The 17,009-nt window shown below is 36.5% G+C and overlaps 1 protein-coding gene across 1 annotated transcript in view; it reads right to left on the bottom strand.

Moving 5' to 3' along the window:
* Nucleotides 1–11,238: 11,238 nt before the first annotated feature.
* Nucleotides 11,239–17,009, bottom strand: part of WASL (WASP like actin nucleation promoting factor) — a 67,236-nt gene continuing 61,465 nt past the window's right edge. Inside the window, exon 11 of the mRNA XM_033195052.1 lies at nucleotides 11,239–13,880. Within this exon, the coding sequence (XP_033050943.1) occupies nucleotides 13,819–13,880 (62 nt within the window). The 3' untranslated portion in view covers nucleotides 11,239–13,818. The remainder of the gene's footprint in view (nucleotides 13,881–17,009) is intronic.

Below are 17,009 nucleotides of genomic sequence, written 5' to 3'. Positions count from 1 at the left end.
AGGCAGCTCTAGCTCTACTGCTGCACACCCAAATGGGTCAATATGACCAGCAGATACATCTTTTATTTAATAGGAGCTACTCCAAAGTTGTAGTTGTGAATAAAATTTTCTTCCCTTTGGAAAATGGTATATCTCCTTGGTCACCACAAAAACCCTTGCTAAGTCACTCATAATTGGACTATTGCATTCCTGATGATGCCTCACTGGTTTCTCTGTCTTCATCTTTTTTTTTTCCTGAGACAGGGTCTTGCTCTATTACACAGGCTGAAGTGCAGTGGCACGATCACGGCTCATTACAACTTCGAAATCCTGGGCTCAAGTGATTCTCTTTGCTCAGCCTCTCGAGTAGCTAAGACTACAGGCATGCAACACCACGTCCACATAATTTTTAAATTTTTTGTAGAGAATGGGATCTCACTGTGTTGCCCAGGCTGGTCTTAAACTCCTATACTCAAGAATCCTCCCTCCTTGGACTCCCAAACTGCTAAGATTACAGGCGTGAGTCACTGCACTCGGCCTCTGTCTCCATTTTTATTCACCTCCAATTTGTCTTCAACAAGCCAGGGTGATATTTTTTTCAAAATTCAACTCTGATCACATCAGTCACCTGCTTAAACTTCTTTAATAGTAACCCATATTCTACAGAATAAAGTTCATATCCTTCAGCATGGCATATATGATTCTGATCATTTTTCTGCCTCATCTTCCAGCACTTGTCCTCAGGTACCCTGTGCTTAAGCCATATTGAGCTCTTGACACACATCTTTGCTTATATCATCTACCTGTTTGGAATTCCTTTCTCACTCTCTATATCTGGTTAATACCTACTCATCTTCCAAAAGACACTTTGAAAGATGAGTATCTTATTGACCTAAGGAGATGGGGAAAAAGGCATGATTCAAAAGAGCCTTTGCTCTTCTCCACGCTCTCCCTTAGGTGACCTTATCCAGGCCTCTATCTTGAAATACCATCATACCACGTGACCCCCAAGTCTTTACTCCAGTACAGAAACTACCCCTGCAATTCTAAACCCACACATCCAAATGGAAAAACACCTCAGACACAATATACTTAAAATTGAACTCCTCTTCCTCTTCCAAAACCTTCGCTATATCCCACAGTCCTGCATATAACTGACTGGACAGTCTTCTCTATCCCTATCCCTCTTGTCTTCCCATTGGACAGTTACCTGTCTTTGATTTCCACACACTCAGCATTGATGAGGAGTTTTAACAGAGTGCTTGCCACATGAGTTGTTTAGGGACAGTAGCCATGTCTGATCTTGTTAGTGCTCCAGGGCTAAAGACATTTAATAAATGTTTGTTGAATAGATGAATGACTCCTAGAAAATGCAAACCGCTCACATGGTAGTTTTTATAATAGGATTTGGTATTTCTGATATCATACAACAGCTACAATTTGCCTGATAGAAAATGCCTCTGGTTCATTCAACACCTTTAGTCAGCATGAAACTCTGCTCTTGCTCCTCAAACACCATCCCCACTTCCCCACCTCCTTGCTTTTGTTCACAGTGTCTCTTCAGTTCAGAATTTTCTTTTTAACATCTCCTTGGGTCAATAAGCTCTTCATCTTTCAAGGTTCACGCTCATAAAATTTACTTGTTTCATTCTTCCCTCTGAGTCTTCTTTGTCCTTCCCTTAAGCTTTTCTTTTGGTACCTACCATATTTTGCATTGCATTATATTATTTGTATATTTGTATACATGTCTTTTTTTTTTTTTTTTTTTTTAGATGGAATTTCGCTCTTGTTACCCAGGCTGGAGTGCAATGGTGCAATCTCGGCTCACCACAACCTCCACCTCCCGGGTTCAAATGATTCTCCTGCCTCAGCCTTCTGAGTAGCTGGGATTACAGGCATGCACCACCACACCCAGCTAATTTTGTATTTTTTAAGAAAAGACAGGGTTTCTCCATGTTGGTCAGGCTGGTCTCGAACTCCCGACTTCAGGTGATCTGCCTGCCTCGGCCTCCCAAAGTGTTGGGATTACAGGCATGAGCCACTGCACCCGGCCACGTTTTATCTTCCTACTATCCTACTGGATTGATATCCTGGGGATGAGGCACTATATCTTATGTTTGTGCCTTAAAAACTGCAAGGTCTCAATACATATATTCAATTAGATGGAGGTAATTAGCTACTCAACAACAATGAAGAGACATCATGACAGTACCCTCTCACACTCCTCAAGTGTGGTCAACAGTGGTATGGGATGCTTTTCCATTGTGCAATTACTAGATATTATATGAACGGTGCTGCTCAGCTATAAAGAAAGTCCCAATCAGTCATCCCTTTTGGAACTTCATGACTGAAAATATTTTACTTTTGAAAACCACACAATTAGATGACATGTTGACATACTAAAATGTTTCCAAGCCAAAAAGGGAGGATAGGTGTTAAGTATTTTACCCTCAAACACTTTTAGTATATTACTGCACTCTGCAGTAACATGGTAAGTGCCCAAAGTGAACTACTAGAATTGCTGTATTCCATGGCTTCTACCTTTTGAAGAAAGATACTGAGATCTGTAGATCAATCTATGGATCAGTGGTGGGCAAGCCAGATAGAAATGCCCCTGAGTCAGAAAATCAACAGCCCATGTGGATGGTCAGATGTGGGCAGACATCCAGTCAGCAAAGAACAATTCTCTGGGCAAGACAGTCGTGACCACCTGGCCCTTGTCGTAGTGGTGGTGATGGAGGTGGGGGGATGTGTGGGACATGTACAAATGGGGTCCAACCAGAGCAAGAAGTGACCCAGACTCTGGCAATGGGGCATAAGGCACTTGACTACCACCCTTGACAGGGCAGCACTAGGACAAGGGAAGCTATACCGCAGATCTGAACTAAAGTACAGGCAGGGAGCTAAAGGAGTGGCTCAGAGGGGATGGGTGGAGTCTAGGAACAAGAGTACGTCACTGGTCCTGTTTGCACAGTTCAAAAGAAAATGGCCTAAAGCTCCTTATAGAAACAAGAGGTAGAGGGATTGGAAAATGATGTAATAGGAAAGGAATGTATAGAAGTCTTATCTTGTGTGTAACAAATCACTTGTCTTCAATTTTGCTTTTACTTACAAATATTTATTTTGAATGCAAAATTTTTACATTGATCAAAAAGGATTGTGGTTGAGAAATGAGGTTCTAGAGGCAAGATTGGCCCCAAAAGTCTAGGACACGGCAGGACCTACGCATGGAGGCTAAAGGGCTCCAAGGAGCATGTCACTAAGGAGCCACCAAAGGAGGCATTTCACTCTACCGTCTCACTCTAACACTGGCACATTTTAAGGCCAGAGTTCTAACGATATCTACATTCACTTGCGCTGACACTCCTCCCTCAAAGACTCCACCCCTTTTCTATGTGAGAGCTGGCGGCAGAGGTCAGGCTGTGTAGTCAGGAATTGCTGTGCAGGCTTCGGTTGGGAGGGTGTTTGGGGAAGCCAAGGGTTGACAACTGGAAAATGGAAGTCTGGTTCTCTAAATAAACTTTCCTGAGGTGAAATTATAATCTTTAAAACCTTAACTCTTGGAGTTCATTAGACAAATTTGCAATCTAAAGCTGAGGGTTTCATTTTGACATATCTGTTTGTACACTGACAATGCTGCATGAATTTTCAGATGACTAGTCACTTGTTTCAGATTGAAACATTGTGTGATTAGCTTTATAGCCTTTAGAACAAGTTAAACAGTTTGTCAGCAACACAGCTTTTTTTTTTGAGCCATATATTGAGAATGTTTTAAAAATTAGGCATGTTATTGAAATGTATACCAATCTTCTCACATCAAAAACTGTAGTCACTAGCACTAACTGCTAAATGTCTTTCTCCCTAAATAGAATCTCAGAAGATCCATTAATCACTGTTACATAAACACAAAACAAGTGATCTAAAGTCACTTTCAGGTTACAGTTTGCAAGTTGTCCTTCCTGAATTTATTGTGAAATCATTCCCTGTCAAGCTGGGGGTGGGTTGGTGGCAGCACTCAGATTAAAAGCCAATACATTCCTGTGAACAAATTATACAACAAATAGCAGCTCAAAGGGATGCTTTACATTGAGGCAAAACTGGAAAAATACAGCTCTTTTTTTTTTTTTTCTTAAATTACATTTAAGGGGAAGAGTCAGAGGGAAAATATATTGATACTTATTTGTGAATTTCTTTCTAGAAGTTATACCTCAATCTTCTGCATGTTAGCAATTGGCAGTTGTGGTGACTATGCAGGAAACCAGCAGCAACTGAAAATATCACATTCAAGAGGAGCAAAATAACACCAACTTTTTCTCTAAATGCTGCCAAGAATTTCTGGTGACTGTCTGCAGAGACACTTATAGAAAATTTAACAGGAATCTTGACCTGTTAGAACTTGCTTGGGATGGATTACAATCCTTTTGCCTCAGAAGCTGTCACTAATAAAAGCTGTTTTTAAAGAAATACAAACTTTTTTTTTTTTTTTTTTTAAGCAACAAATCCAAGTTGTTCCTGACCTCCTTAAATTAAAAATCACCATTGGGTTCATTCAAAAGTATAAAATAAATATGAAATACTTAAGAAGACATAGTGGCCGAGATTACTCTAAATTCACAAAGAAAACTCTGAGGTAATGCCAAATAAATTGTTATGTAATCATTTATTAAGCATGTGGGATTACTCAAACATACCAGTTACCTAATCTAATATTTCCAGTGGAAAAAATACTTCATTGGTGAAGTAGGGAATGGGGATCAGGGATAAGCAAACCAGATAAAATATTTTAAAAATTCTATTCACGTACTCCAAAAATCTGGGGCTGTTCTAATCTTAAAACTTGCCTTAGTGGCTGCTGGTTTAGTTGCATGATTATAATGTATTTTCCTTTCTGTTGCCTTTTTTTTTTCTTCTTTAATCAGTGTGACAGCATTTTTCTTTGGGTCTTTGCATGTGCATAAGCAGAAAAATCCCAAGCCCTCCACATTTGAAGTAGATAATTGGAATAACCATTTTATCACTGCATCCAGACCATCTCTGGTGTCTTAATGCTACCTGGTAGGCAGGGTTCTATAGTGGTGAAGGGTTTATATTAAGACAGACTTTATTTTGAAGCCCAGCTCTGCCATTTACTAGCTACTTACATTTGTGCAAATTATTTAATCTAAGTTTCATTTGCTTTGGCTAAAATATTGGGATATCTTGCTTATAGAAACCATTTAATGTAGCATGCAACAATAAGTGTTCCCATAAATACTAGTTAGTATTACGAGAATTCTTTTCAACATGATTTTCCTCAAAGGAGTGGGGTGAGCACAGCCATGGGACTTTTGGAAGCCCCTCTAAATGGCTTCATCACCATCATGAAAATGTAGTCCAGTTTGAAACTAGGTAAGAGCCCACATACCACCACCTCTGTAGAAAGGAGACAGGGCTAGAGGATGCCACCCTCAGGAAGTCAGAGAGCAGTCTACACTGGGAAACGCAAACTAAGTGGCTCAATTGTGCCCTCTGGAAACTGTGTATTAGAGAAATACCACTATGGACTCATACACATATTGTCACTGCAAAGTAGGACGAATATTTTAAGGTGTTCTACTAACAAGAAGTCCATGAAAGTTTCACTGTGCACCCATCCTCCAGTATCTATTCGCTTACAAGTTATAGAACCCACATATGAAAAAAACAAATCCTCCTCTGTGCATTTTACATCCACCCCCCTCCACTGCCCTCTTAATACCTGCACCTGAAAATTAGTACTCACTGCTGTAATGGGGGACAGGAGGGAATGGCAGAAACTATAAAACAAAATTGCATTGGATAATTTCTCCACGTTGTAAGCAGAATGAAAGTTATTACTATAATATTCAGAGAAAAAGTAAAGCAATGCTTTGAAGAGAAGCAGTAACTGAAGACTGAGAAGCAACGCCATAATTCTCTGAAACCTGTTGTTTCTTCTAGTTGCCTGTTCAACATCATGCAGTTTCTATCTTTTGAGATGCTGCAGGGAAAAAAAAGCCATTGGAAATTTAGGTCTTGAAACCAAACAGTTGAGAAAAACAGTTTTCTACATTTTGAATTTTATATAGGATGATTTACATTCCTCCATAAGAGAACCGAACAGCTCTAGCAAACTGCCTAATCCCATTGCCAAGGTGCATATTTAGTCAGGCTAGTTCTTCCAGAATAGATATTCATCTAAAAATGCCACCTCCACCTACATTTCTCTCAATAGCATGTTGGACACAGAGACTTCTGCATGTCCAAAATTCCATGGTTAATGGTCCCTTTTTCCAATTATAAGAGAACAAACAGGTATTTAGCTTTGACAAAATGATTCAAGGATATGTGTTTCCTACATCAGTGACTTAAACTCTCATATTTAGAAATAAATTATGCAGCAATTTGATATGAACCATCTTGCATAAAACAGCCTGTAGCCACCAAATCTTCCAACTAGCCTGTTTTCACCACTGAACCATTATCAGTCTTGTGGGTAACAATTACAAATATAAATCTCCTCCTTACCCTTTTATTTTACCAACATTTTTCCATTAGATTAGATGCCGAGTGCAGTCATGTAAACTTCCCAAGAATTATGACCTATGGATAAAAAGCTATTTCTCGATCTAAATGGAGTCAGCCACAGAATAATTTATGCGTTAGTTCCTTCTCCTTGTACTTAGCAAGTTGTTTTAAATTTCCACAGGTCACGATGGTTCTATAAATATTTTATATACATCAATATACATAAATGTTCTTGCCCATGCATACTAAGACAATCTCTAAATAACATGAAGTAGTTCCAAGACTGGCCTCTCTAGTGACCTGCTAACGCAGGCTTTGTGCTTTTGCACGTTTGGAAGTGGCCTCAGCTGTTGGTACACACACACAACCAATGTATCTCTCCAAGAGTGTCAAGCTTTTCCAGCTGTCCTTTACTTCTCCACCAATGCATGCCTTTTTGCCATTCTTTCCCAATTGGTCATGTGCACAATTTCTATCCCAAATCCCACTGTGTCAAGGGAACTTAACTATAAATACTTGCTAAGGAAGTGACAGAAGAAAAAAAAAAAAAAGCCTGATTTCTCAATGGGACTTAGCATTATATGGTCACATGAATTTCCTGTATTACCATGATCTTAGAGATTAGTACACAGAGAGATTTGTTTTATTCTGGGGTCTATTTCCAACTTACAGTAATACTCATTTAAAATAGTTTGTTTCAGTATAGGACATTAGAGTAATACTTGTATTCAAGTGCATTTATCCATTGGCTTTGAAAATAAATCATACTTCTGGAAATTCCTGAAGACTCAGGAATATTACTTAAGAGAACATTTCCTTACATGTCTGTTCCTTCTTGTTTTAGTCATCATTTCCCATTAATATTTAAGAAACGTGTATATTTAAAAGCTTTCTGGAGAAAACCTTCAGAAAAAATTCCTTTACAGTTTTACAACACCTATGTCTACCCTCAATTTTGTGGAAAATCTTACCAATGTGAAGACAGAGCGATAGTTTTTCACAAGTTGAAAGATACCCCAAAGTTTATTATGGCAGGCAGTTCACATGTAGGCTCATTACCACAACCCTAATATCACAAGGTAAGACCAAGATACGAAGATAACGCTACATTGAAGTGTTAACCTGCCATGCAGTGGTAATGGCAACTACATTTCTTTTTTTTTGTACATATAAGTTACCCTATCTTTTCCAACAACCTATCAAATACCATTTAACAGTAGTACATAATTAGTGAAGTAGTATTTGCAAAGTCTTTACAGAATCAAAACTGAACTCAAATGCACAATCTATTTATTTCTCCTAAGCTGGTGAAATGATCTTGGTTAGTATGATTAGACAATTTGGAATCAAACAAACAAACAAACAAAAACCATGAAAAATACAGTGATTCCCATAACCAATCAGTTTTTCTGCTGTTTTGAGTTTTTGGAAAACAAAGTGATGAAAGTGCTAAAGCAAACAGGGTGCTAAAGGGCTCATGTAGTGTGCGCAGACTACCTCTCTCTGCACGGTCTAACTGGCCTAAACCATGTCAAGTTAATGCAGTATGTTGGCTATAGAACTTTAGGACACTGGTGCAGATCTAAATCTGGCTCAGAATATACTTGAACTTCCTGAACATCTCTGGGCAGCAAGTCCATTATAAGCATGTTCTAGAGCATCCAGATATTCAACCATGGTCAAAGCAAGGCCTCTTAAATAGAATCCTAAGGTCCATTTACTGGTGGTTTGGAAAGAATGTGGTTGAAATACTGAGGCTATGCTTGTATCCACAACAAAGTTCAGAAAACTTAAAAAAAGAAAAAAAAGAAAAAACTCTTACACTTGAATGGTCAGGTGTAGTTGAGCTTTAGCTACGAAAATTAAGAAAAAGTTTGGCCCTTATGCATTCACATCCTTGCTCAATAAACAAACAAAACACAAATATGAGTTGCCTCCTCTAGAACTAGTTTTCGTCCCTAAAAATGGAGATTCAACTGCATTTCTCAATTCTACTTGCTGAGCATTCCCCAGATCACCAAAATATGCTTACAAACACAAACTCTCCTTTCTGTTCTCTGCCTCCTTAGATTCCCACCCTGGCTTTAAAAAAAAAAAAAAAATTATGTCAGACACTGATTTAGTGAGCTAAATTATACTTGCCTTTAAGACAACTATAGAACTGAGACATGAACAGCTTTGCTTTCCCATAGTTATCCGGACATGATAATGCCTTTTCATTTGTTTCTTGTATTTGTTTCACAAATACAAGACCCACATTTTATTTTCCTGCCTCTTTTCTAGTAAGGTTGAAATACATGTAACCAAGTTAGGATCTCCTTCTCTCTCATCAATAATAAAGCCAGAGTTGGATTTGAAACATTGTCCTTGTGGTCCTTGGAAGAACTCCCAGTCTTTAAATTGACAGTGCAGCTGTTGATCAAGTATTATTCAGAAAATTAATATATTCTTAAACTAATTTTCTGTCAGACAAGTTGATTGTAAAGACTTATACTTATGTATAAGTAAAAACAATGCCTATTTACATCTGTAAGAAACTGACAAAAATAATTTGGATGTAGAATGAAAAGCTCAACCTCATTTCAACTCTGTACTAGATGACAGAAATGCCCTGTGATGACCAAATGCTTAGGCAATGTAGGGTGACTGCCACCAATGAGCCAAAATACAATCACATGCATCAGAGTCAGAGGCTGACTCCTCAAAGCAAGCCAGCTTTTCTGGTTAGAGATGGACACAGGATGTTGGTGGTGTCTACCAACACCCAGATGATATAAGGGTGACATTTGTAGCCATGTATCTTTCAGAAACAAATGAAATCTGCAGTTTATCCTTAAGAAAAAGAGAAAGGCATACAATAGGATTATGGTGCATGAGAAAGAGCAGCTGAACTAGTCAGATCTGGCTTCTAGTAAAGATACTTCTAATTAACCTCGGGCAAGCCCCACAAGCACTGTATGAAGGAACACCCTCACCTGCAAAATTAGAGAATAGGCATGGTGGTGTCCACATGCCTCTGTTCTCATATAACTCAATGGTCTCCAAACGTCTTTCATTTATGAAGTAAGTATTTTAGATTTAAATGATGTAAATGTGGGTGGGGACCTATCCTATCCACTGTTGTATCTTAATGTCCACCACGCATTTAGTTCATAATTAAATGTGATGATTTTGATGCTTTAAAAATCCTTAAAATTAGGCCTTGATGAAAATCTTCACACATCTAGCAATAGCTAGACAAGACAAAATTTAGGTCAAGAAATGCTAACCAATTCAAGACAGAAAATAGTGTTTTGTTCAAGTTCCATAATGCAATCTGATACTGCTGAAATTGAACTTTGCTAGAGACTTTTTTTTTTTTTTAAATCTTAAGGTAGATTTTTTGTGGTTGTTAAATAATTCAGAGACTACTTCAAGTTTTTAGAAATGTCCCAATACACAATATCTGATTAGACTGAAACCACCTATAAACTACAATCCATTATGTTTTACTCAAAATAATTGTGTGCTATTCTTACCTTGACTTGTCAATCTGGATGGTGCGCATGGCCAATTTAGAGTTGCACTGGACTTGGGTAATAGTAAACACTGTATCAACAATTAACACAATCTGTGATGCTTTTCTTTTTTTGGAAAAACCTATGGCACATGCACCCGGAGACAAATTTTTCAATAGGCTCCTCATGGCAGTGGAGGATGCCACGTATTACATACAGAAGTAAAAGCGGTAGCTGCAAAGCATGTTCCCTAACATATTCATAACAGTGTACTATACCTTTCCCAGAGGCTTCCTTAGAAAGCAAAGTTTTTTTTTTTTTTTAATGCATGAATAAATGACCAAGAGATTATAAAGAATGCTGTGTTTTGGAGGTGAGACATGACAATGTCAATAAATGTGGAAGGTAAAATTTCCCAGCATTTCCATACAGGTTTTTCTATTGTACTATAAATAAGCCTTATCTCTATACTTGTCCTTTAGGAACTCTGTTTCTAAAACAAGAGTTATCTCGGGAATCCCCTTTGTTCATTAGATAAAAATGATGTGACAGAAACAATTCTTAGGCATATTTCACTTCTCTTTAAAAAATTCTTTTAAAAGTCTAATATATTCTTAAGTGTTCACATTTGCACAACAGAAACAACTTTTATTTAACAGAATGTATTACTCTTGAAATGGTTAAATTTAGCCAAAGCTCTTAAAAGTAATTTTGTAGCATCCTACACTCTGAATTCCACAACTCAGTTTAATCTTCAGACACCCACTTGTACCAGTCAGTGAAACAGAAAATTCTATTTATCAAAAACAGTTTCCTGTTTAAAATGAGCACCCTCTTTGATACTATTTATTAAAAGCTACTTATGTCCCATTACAAGCTGCTATATTTGGCATTTATTGAAACTACCAGTAAACTCCAATATCATTATGATTTAGAAAACTTCAACATTTTTGGTATGTGGAAGAGTTCCAAACAGTTTGACCTTGCAATATGAATGCTCTGTAAACCACAGCAGTGGCTTCTAGGGGAGCTGTTGAGCAGCTGTCATGTTTCCCAACAGAACAGGGTGTAACATTCTTCTGCTTACCATGTTTATTTAATGGCACACTCTAACTCTCAGGGCAGGCAGTCTGCTGAAAACATCAACCATTATCACTGATTGCTGTGTACCCTTCGCTATACAGTTAAAAAACATTTAAACCTATTTGACTCTTTTGACAATAAATAAAACACATTATTTTATACTATTTGGGTCAAATTAATTTTATTATGCTCCATGATGAATTGCCACCAGTGCAACATCCTATTCACTATACATTTCAAAAAAAGAATTCACATACTAAACAAAATTTCAGTTGTTTGAAAATGAAGTGATTGAAAGTCTTTATGAATCTCATACATACAATATGTGGCTAGCTGAAATTGTCTATCACGTAGCATTTAGATATAAAAAGCCTCATGCTAGTTTGTTAAATGCAAAGGCTACCAGACGACCATTTAGCTGGAGAATATACAGGAGGCTTTCAGACAACGCACAGGTATAGTGCTGCTCACAGTGCAGGATGGTAGAGGGCTGAAACATGCAACCTTACACCTTACTTGGTAAAGCACATTTAGTCTTCATGCCGGGACTGAACTCCACAGCTGCTGTGTTTCAACCGATACTTATTTAGACTTTTTGCAACAACAACCAATGACTTTTTTTTCTTTAAGAAAAAAAGAGTAAACCAATCACCTTTGGCAAATTATATGTCCATTTTACATGTTTAAAATTGTGCTTCGAATTCAAAGAATGGATACTCTCTGCTGAGAGAAGCTCCTGATAAATATTCATTATTACTAAAGTTAGCTGGAAAATCTAGGATTTATTGGCCAAAAGTTAAGAGAGATCTTAAACTGGCCTTACCCTGAAGACATTTCTAGGAAATTTAAAATGTTTTTTATATTGTCAAAAAGAAAAAAAAATTTAAATTAACTTACTTGAAATAATTATAATATCCCATTTAACTTTTGTACAAATTCCTGATTTTATTGGTTAGTAGTTGTCCAGCCTCATCTGCACCAGATTCACTGAGCTCAAGCCACAATAAAAATGATAGTAAGTAGAAAAAGGTTTCTAGCAGCAGAGGGCACTGTTGTTGCAAGAAACAAAAAGTCTAGAATCTTTCCCATGTGCTTAAATTACTCTTGCAAGAAAGATAACATTCTTTGAATAACTTAACTATTTTACTGCACCACTTACTGCTTTCAGCAACAAAACCTTTTAAATTATTTCTTATGATAACTAGATGCATGATCACTAGAGATTATGTAATAAATGGTTAAAATTCAAGCCACATCTTGCAGGTCCAGCCTGTCAAGATCTGCCAATACTAGATTTTGGTCGGTACAATTCTAGATAGCGTAATTTTTAGTTGGATATTGTGACTATAGTAATGAAATACATTTGGAACTACATTATGCATATGACTCAATGTGAGAAAAATATGTGTCTGTATTTAAATCAGATAATTTTCTACCTAAAATTTAAAGTAGGTAGGTATGACAATTAGCATTATAAATATGAAACAACCACCTTTAGGCAGATTAGTGTACTGTAGAGAGGCAAAGAAACCCTACTTTTAACACACCATTTAGTATGCATAACAAATGTGCAGGTTGTAAAGTTTTATCTTTTAAAAAAATCTATCATTCAGTTATGTGTTCCAAGAAATTTGACATTGGGACCACCAATCTTAAGAAAAATGTAACCCTTCACATGCTATTTGACAAAAACCCTCAAAAATTATCAAAATAAATGCATGTTAGGTTCTGTGCTTTGATGCATATCTTTGCCAACTAGATTAGATTTTTATGGTTGGTATTTCTGAATACCTCAATCCACACAAAGTGCAAAATAAAAATGCTAAAATTCCACAGTATTTTAGTACTATTCTGATTTGTACGGTATTTTTAACCAAATATTGGAGTAACCATAATATTATTTCAGTTCATGTAGAATGAAAACTACTCCCTAAATCCCCCAAACTCCAACTTAAATTTTGTTTCAGAGTAATACCAAAAAAATTTTCAGAAATTTTGCCAAAAAGAGCCTGCCACATTTGCTACAGCATAAAAATAACCTCAGTCAATAACAAGTATGTAAGGGCTCCTTATGATCCCAGTCTGCAAATACCACTGCTATACCAATAACAGGCAGTATTGCTGTAAGAGGTGTGTTACTCATCTTCCCCACTAGTATCTCTGTAGTGATTTTACATAGAGCATATTGCTAAAATTTGAGAAACTGCATCAGTGTAGTGATATCTACAGAACTGTGCAATGTATCAGCTTCAACATTCATATGTAGCGTTGTATTCAAAATAAAGGGGCTAAAGAAACTAAGGTTTGCATCACTTAAAAAAGAATGTAGTGCTATACTAGATTTTTTTTTTTTAAGAAACTTTAGGTACAGAAAAAGTAGGGTATGAAAATAGTGTTTTCCTTCTGGCATTATAAGTAAATTACATTAAGGTTTTTGTCAGTCTCACATATAGTATTTAAACTCCCTTGTTGATGGAATGAAAAATATTCACAAATCAAGTGAGCATCCTGGTGTAAACTTGCACACAATAACAGGGAGTAGCTTTGTAGAGGATTACGACAAACCTTTACAGATTAAATGAGGTATTGCACAGATTAAAAAAAAGCAAAAAAGGCAACAAAAATATACAGCAAATTGGTAGAACATTTACATGATAATTTTACAGAATCCACAGACAGAAAGTAGTGTTTAGTATTTCACCTTAAAAATATATATATATATATATAATATAGATCAGTCTTCCCACTCATCATCATCCTCAAAATCTTCTTCATCATCTTCATCTTCATCTTCATCTAGAAGAAAATAATCGAGACAATTAAAACATATGCATAAATAAAACGACATTACATAATTCTTGGGTGGTTTCTCCAATTATTTAACTCCTGAAACACAGATAATGTGACTCCCAGAAGAATCCAGTTACTAAAACAGTTTAAAGTGAATCTAAAGAAAAATATTTATAGAGTATGATAGTAAACTAAAGATTAAAACAGGGCTCAGAAGACAATGGTTCTAGTTCCTTAATATCTATGTGACAAATTTCAAAGTGTTAATGTATCAAATCACATCTGGGTTGACCTGTCACAAATCTAACTGCCTTCTTGTACTCTTCATGTGGATTCTCAAACTCAAAACTTCTAACTTTTATTTCCTTCCCCAATCTTCTTTTCCTGCTCCATCCTGGTCTGCTCCATCTCAATAAATGGCATCACCATCCTGTCACATAACCAGGCCAAAAACCTATAAATTATTAGTACTTCCTCCTTTTTCACGATCCAATTATCAAGCCTGCTCTTTTTCACCTCTTTCACTGCTACTCTCCACACCACCATCACATCCTGCCTGGATTACTGCAATTCTAGAGTCTATTTGACTCAGAGCAAATGGAGTGATATTATATAAATTCCAAGTTTAAAAAATATGTTGCTACCCTTCTTAAAGTCCTCCTGTGGCTACCACTGCTATTTGAATGAAGTCTGTCGTTACCTCCCTCCACAAGACCCTACATGATTTGCCCAGATACAGTTTCTCCCTCTCCCCAAACTTTTCTCATAATGCACTCTCCATTCAAGTCACTCTCTCTAGTAAGATGGTCTCCTTTCTGTCCCCTAAACTTACCAATCTTATTCTGGCTTTAGAACTTCTGCAGTAGCTATTTCTTTTGTTAAACTGAATCTTTTCATCATTTAGGAACCATTCAAACACTACTTCCTCAGAGAGGCCTTTCCTGACCATCATATGTAAAGTATAGCCCTTCCCCACAATCAGTAACTGCCTATCCCATTTTATTTTCCTCATACCACTTACTAATATCTGAAATTATTATACTTTATCTATTAAATTCCATGACAGCAGGTACCTTGCCTATCTTATTTTTCACTGTATCCTCAACACCAAAACAGCGCTACACATCAGCTGTTCAATAAATATTTGTTGAAGGAATATTTAGATGTCATCAGATTTTATAAGCATACTTCTGTATTATACTGACTTTCCATATTTAACCTCTTTATATACCTATATATAAAATATGTATAAATATATATGCCTATATATAAATATATATGCATTTATATATACATACATACAGGACCCATGAAGGCCAAGTATATAAAGTGAGACAGTAGCTGAGTAATTGGACTTGGTAATGATAAAGAGCCAGTAAGACTGTGTGACACATGTGTGGGTTACATGTACAGAACACAGAACCATCTTTTTCTTCTATTTTTCTCCATATAAAATTGATTGTGTGACGGTAGTATTTGAAGAAGTACTGGAGTTGCAGTATTAGAACTTGAATAACAGAAGCCTAAGAGAGGCAACGTTATCTTCTCTTAGCCCTAAACTGTTACTTTTATAACAATAATTATTTATTATTTATTTATTTATTTATTTATTTAAGTCTGAGGGTCAGCTCTAAATTGTTACAGAATTTATTTGGAAAGGAGTTCAATTGACTTCATGTTAATTTTTGTGTTTACTTTCTAGCAAGGGAAATAATTTGCTACCAGCTTATGCTAGACATGCTTCACAAAATTTAGCTGGATAAAAAGCATCAAAGACACCCGACTATGCTGGCATTACAGAGTGACAAAAGACAGAAACTTATCAGTATCTATGGTGAAGAGGAAGATGTAGCTAATAATTCCATCATCAGGTACTACCACAGAAATACTAATAGTTAAAAGAAATGGGTCTGAAAATAAGTAAAAACCATCCTATATTTTCATTATATTAGCATGACTATTATATATTATTAAAAAAAAAAAACAAAAATGTATTGTAGGGAAATAATTAGCAGAACTCAGATACCAGCATAGAATAAACGCATTTTCAGAATCATGTATTTCACAGAAGCCTTACATTTCTTATGAATGAATGAAGACCTTTCTTTATCTCTTCCTAGCAAACAACCTCTAAACAAAGCTTGAGATTTTTAATCTCATTCCTGTGACATTACTATGACATAAAAAATTCAGGCAGTTTACTTCATCTGTGAGGATTAGGGCTAAGAATTTAGGCAATTTTCACTGTTTTAGTTTGCTAAAGAAGACTATACCATAGATATAACCTTAACTTTAAATACCATGTGTCTATATATATCCTACTGACATGCAATTTAACAAATCAGACCTCTCCTGTGACTTCCAGACTCATAACCAAATGCCTACTCCACATCTATAGTTGAATTAACAGGTATCTCAAATTTAATACGTAAAACCAAACTCCTAATCTTCCCTCTCAAACTTTTTCTACCTAAGTCTTTCCACTTTCCAGTTGCTCAAGTCAAAAACCTTGGAGTTATCCTGCACTCTTATTTTTCTTCAACTTTCATTTTCAAACCATCAGCAAACCCAGTGATCTCCACATTCAAAATATAACTAATATTTAACCACTTCTCATTGGTGCTATAAACCTGGTTCAAGTCTCCATGATCTCTTGCTTGGATCATTACTACACCTCTGCTAAAAACCCTCCAATGGCTTCCCATCACATTCAGAATAAAAGCTAGTGTACTTCCAGGGGTCTCCAAAGCCTTACCACTGGCCTCCTATGACTTCTTGTATTTCATTCCTTACTAATCTTTCCCTCCCTCTCTTGCAAGCTCCCTGATCTCCTCACTGTTTCTCAACCTAACAGACTGTCTGTTCTTTCTGTTCTTTCCATCGGATACACTTTCCCTAGTTTTCTACATGGTTCACTTCCTGAACTGCTGGTCTTTTCTTAAATGTCACCTCAGTTAGGCTTTATCGTCCCTTATCATCCTTTATCATTTCAAAATGAACCTCTCTCTCTCTCTCAACAGCCTGCTCCCTATTTCCCTTTTCTGTTAGACTTTTGTCCTTAGTTCATGTCACCATTTAACATACTATATGTTTTTCCAGTTTGCTTTGTTTACTGCTTGTCTCTCTCTCTCTCTC

Source organism: Trachypithecus francoisi, unplaced genomic scaffold, assembly GCF_009764315.1.
Source record: "Trachypithecus francoisi isolate TF-2019V2 unplaced genomic scaffold, Tfra_2.0 Lachesis_group4, whole genome shotgun sequence".
Taxonomy (NCBI): domain Eukaryota; kingdom Metazoa; phylum Chordata; class Mammalia; order Primates; family Cercopithecidae; genus Trachypithecus; species Trachypithecus francoisi.
This window is presented reverse-complemented; position numbering and strand designations above follow the sequence as displayed.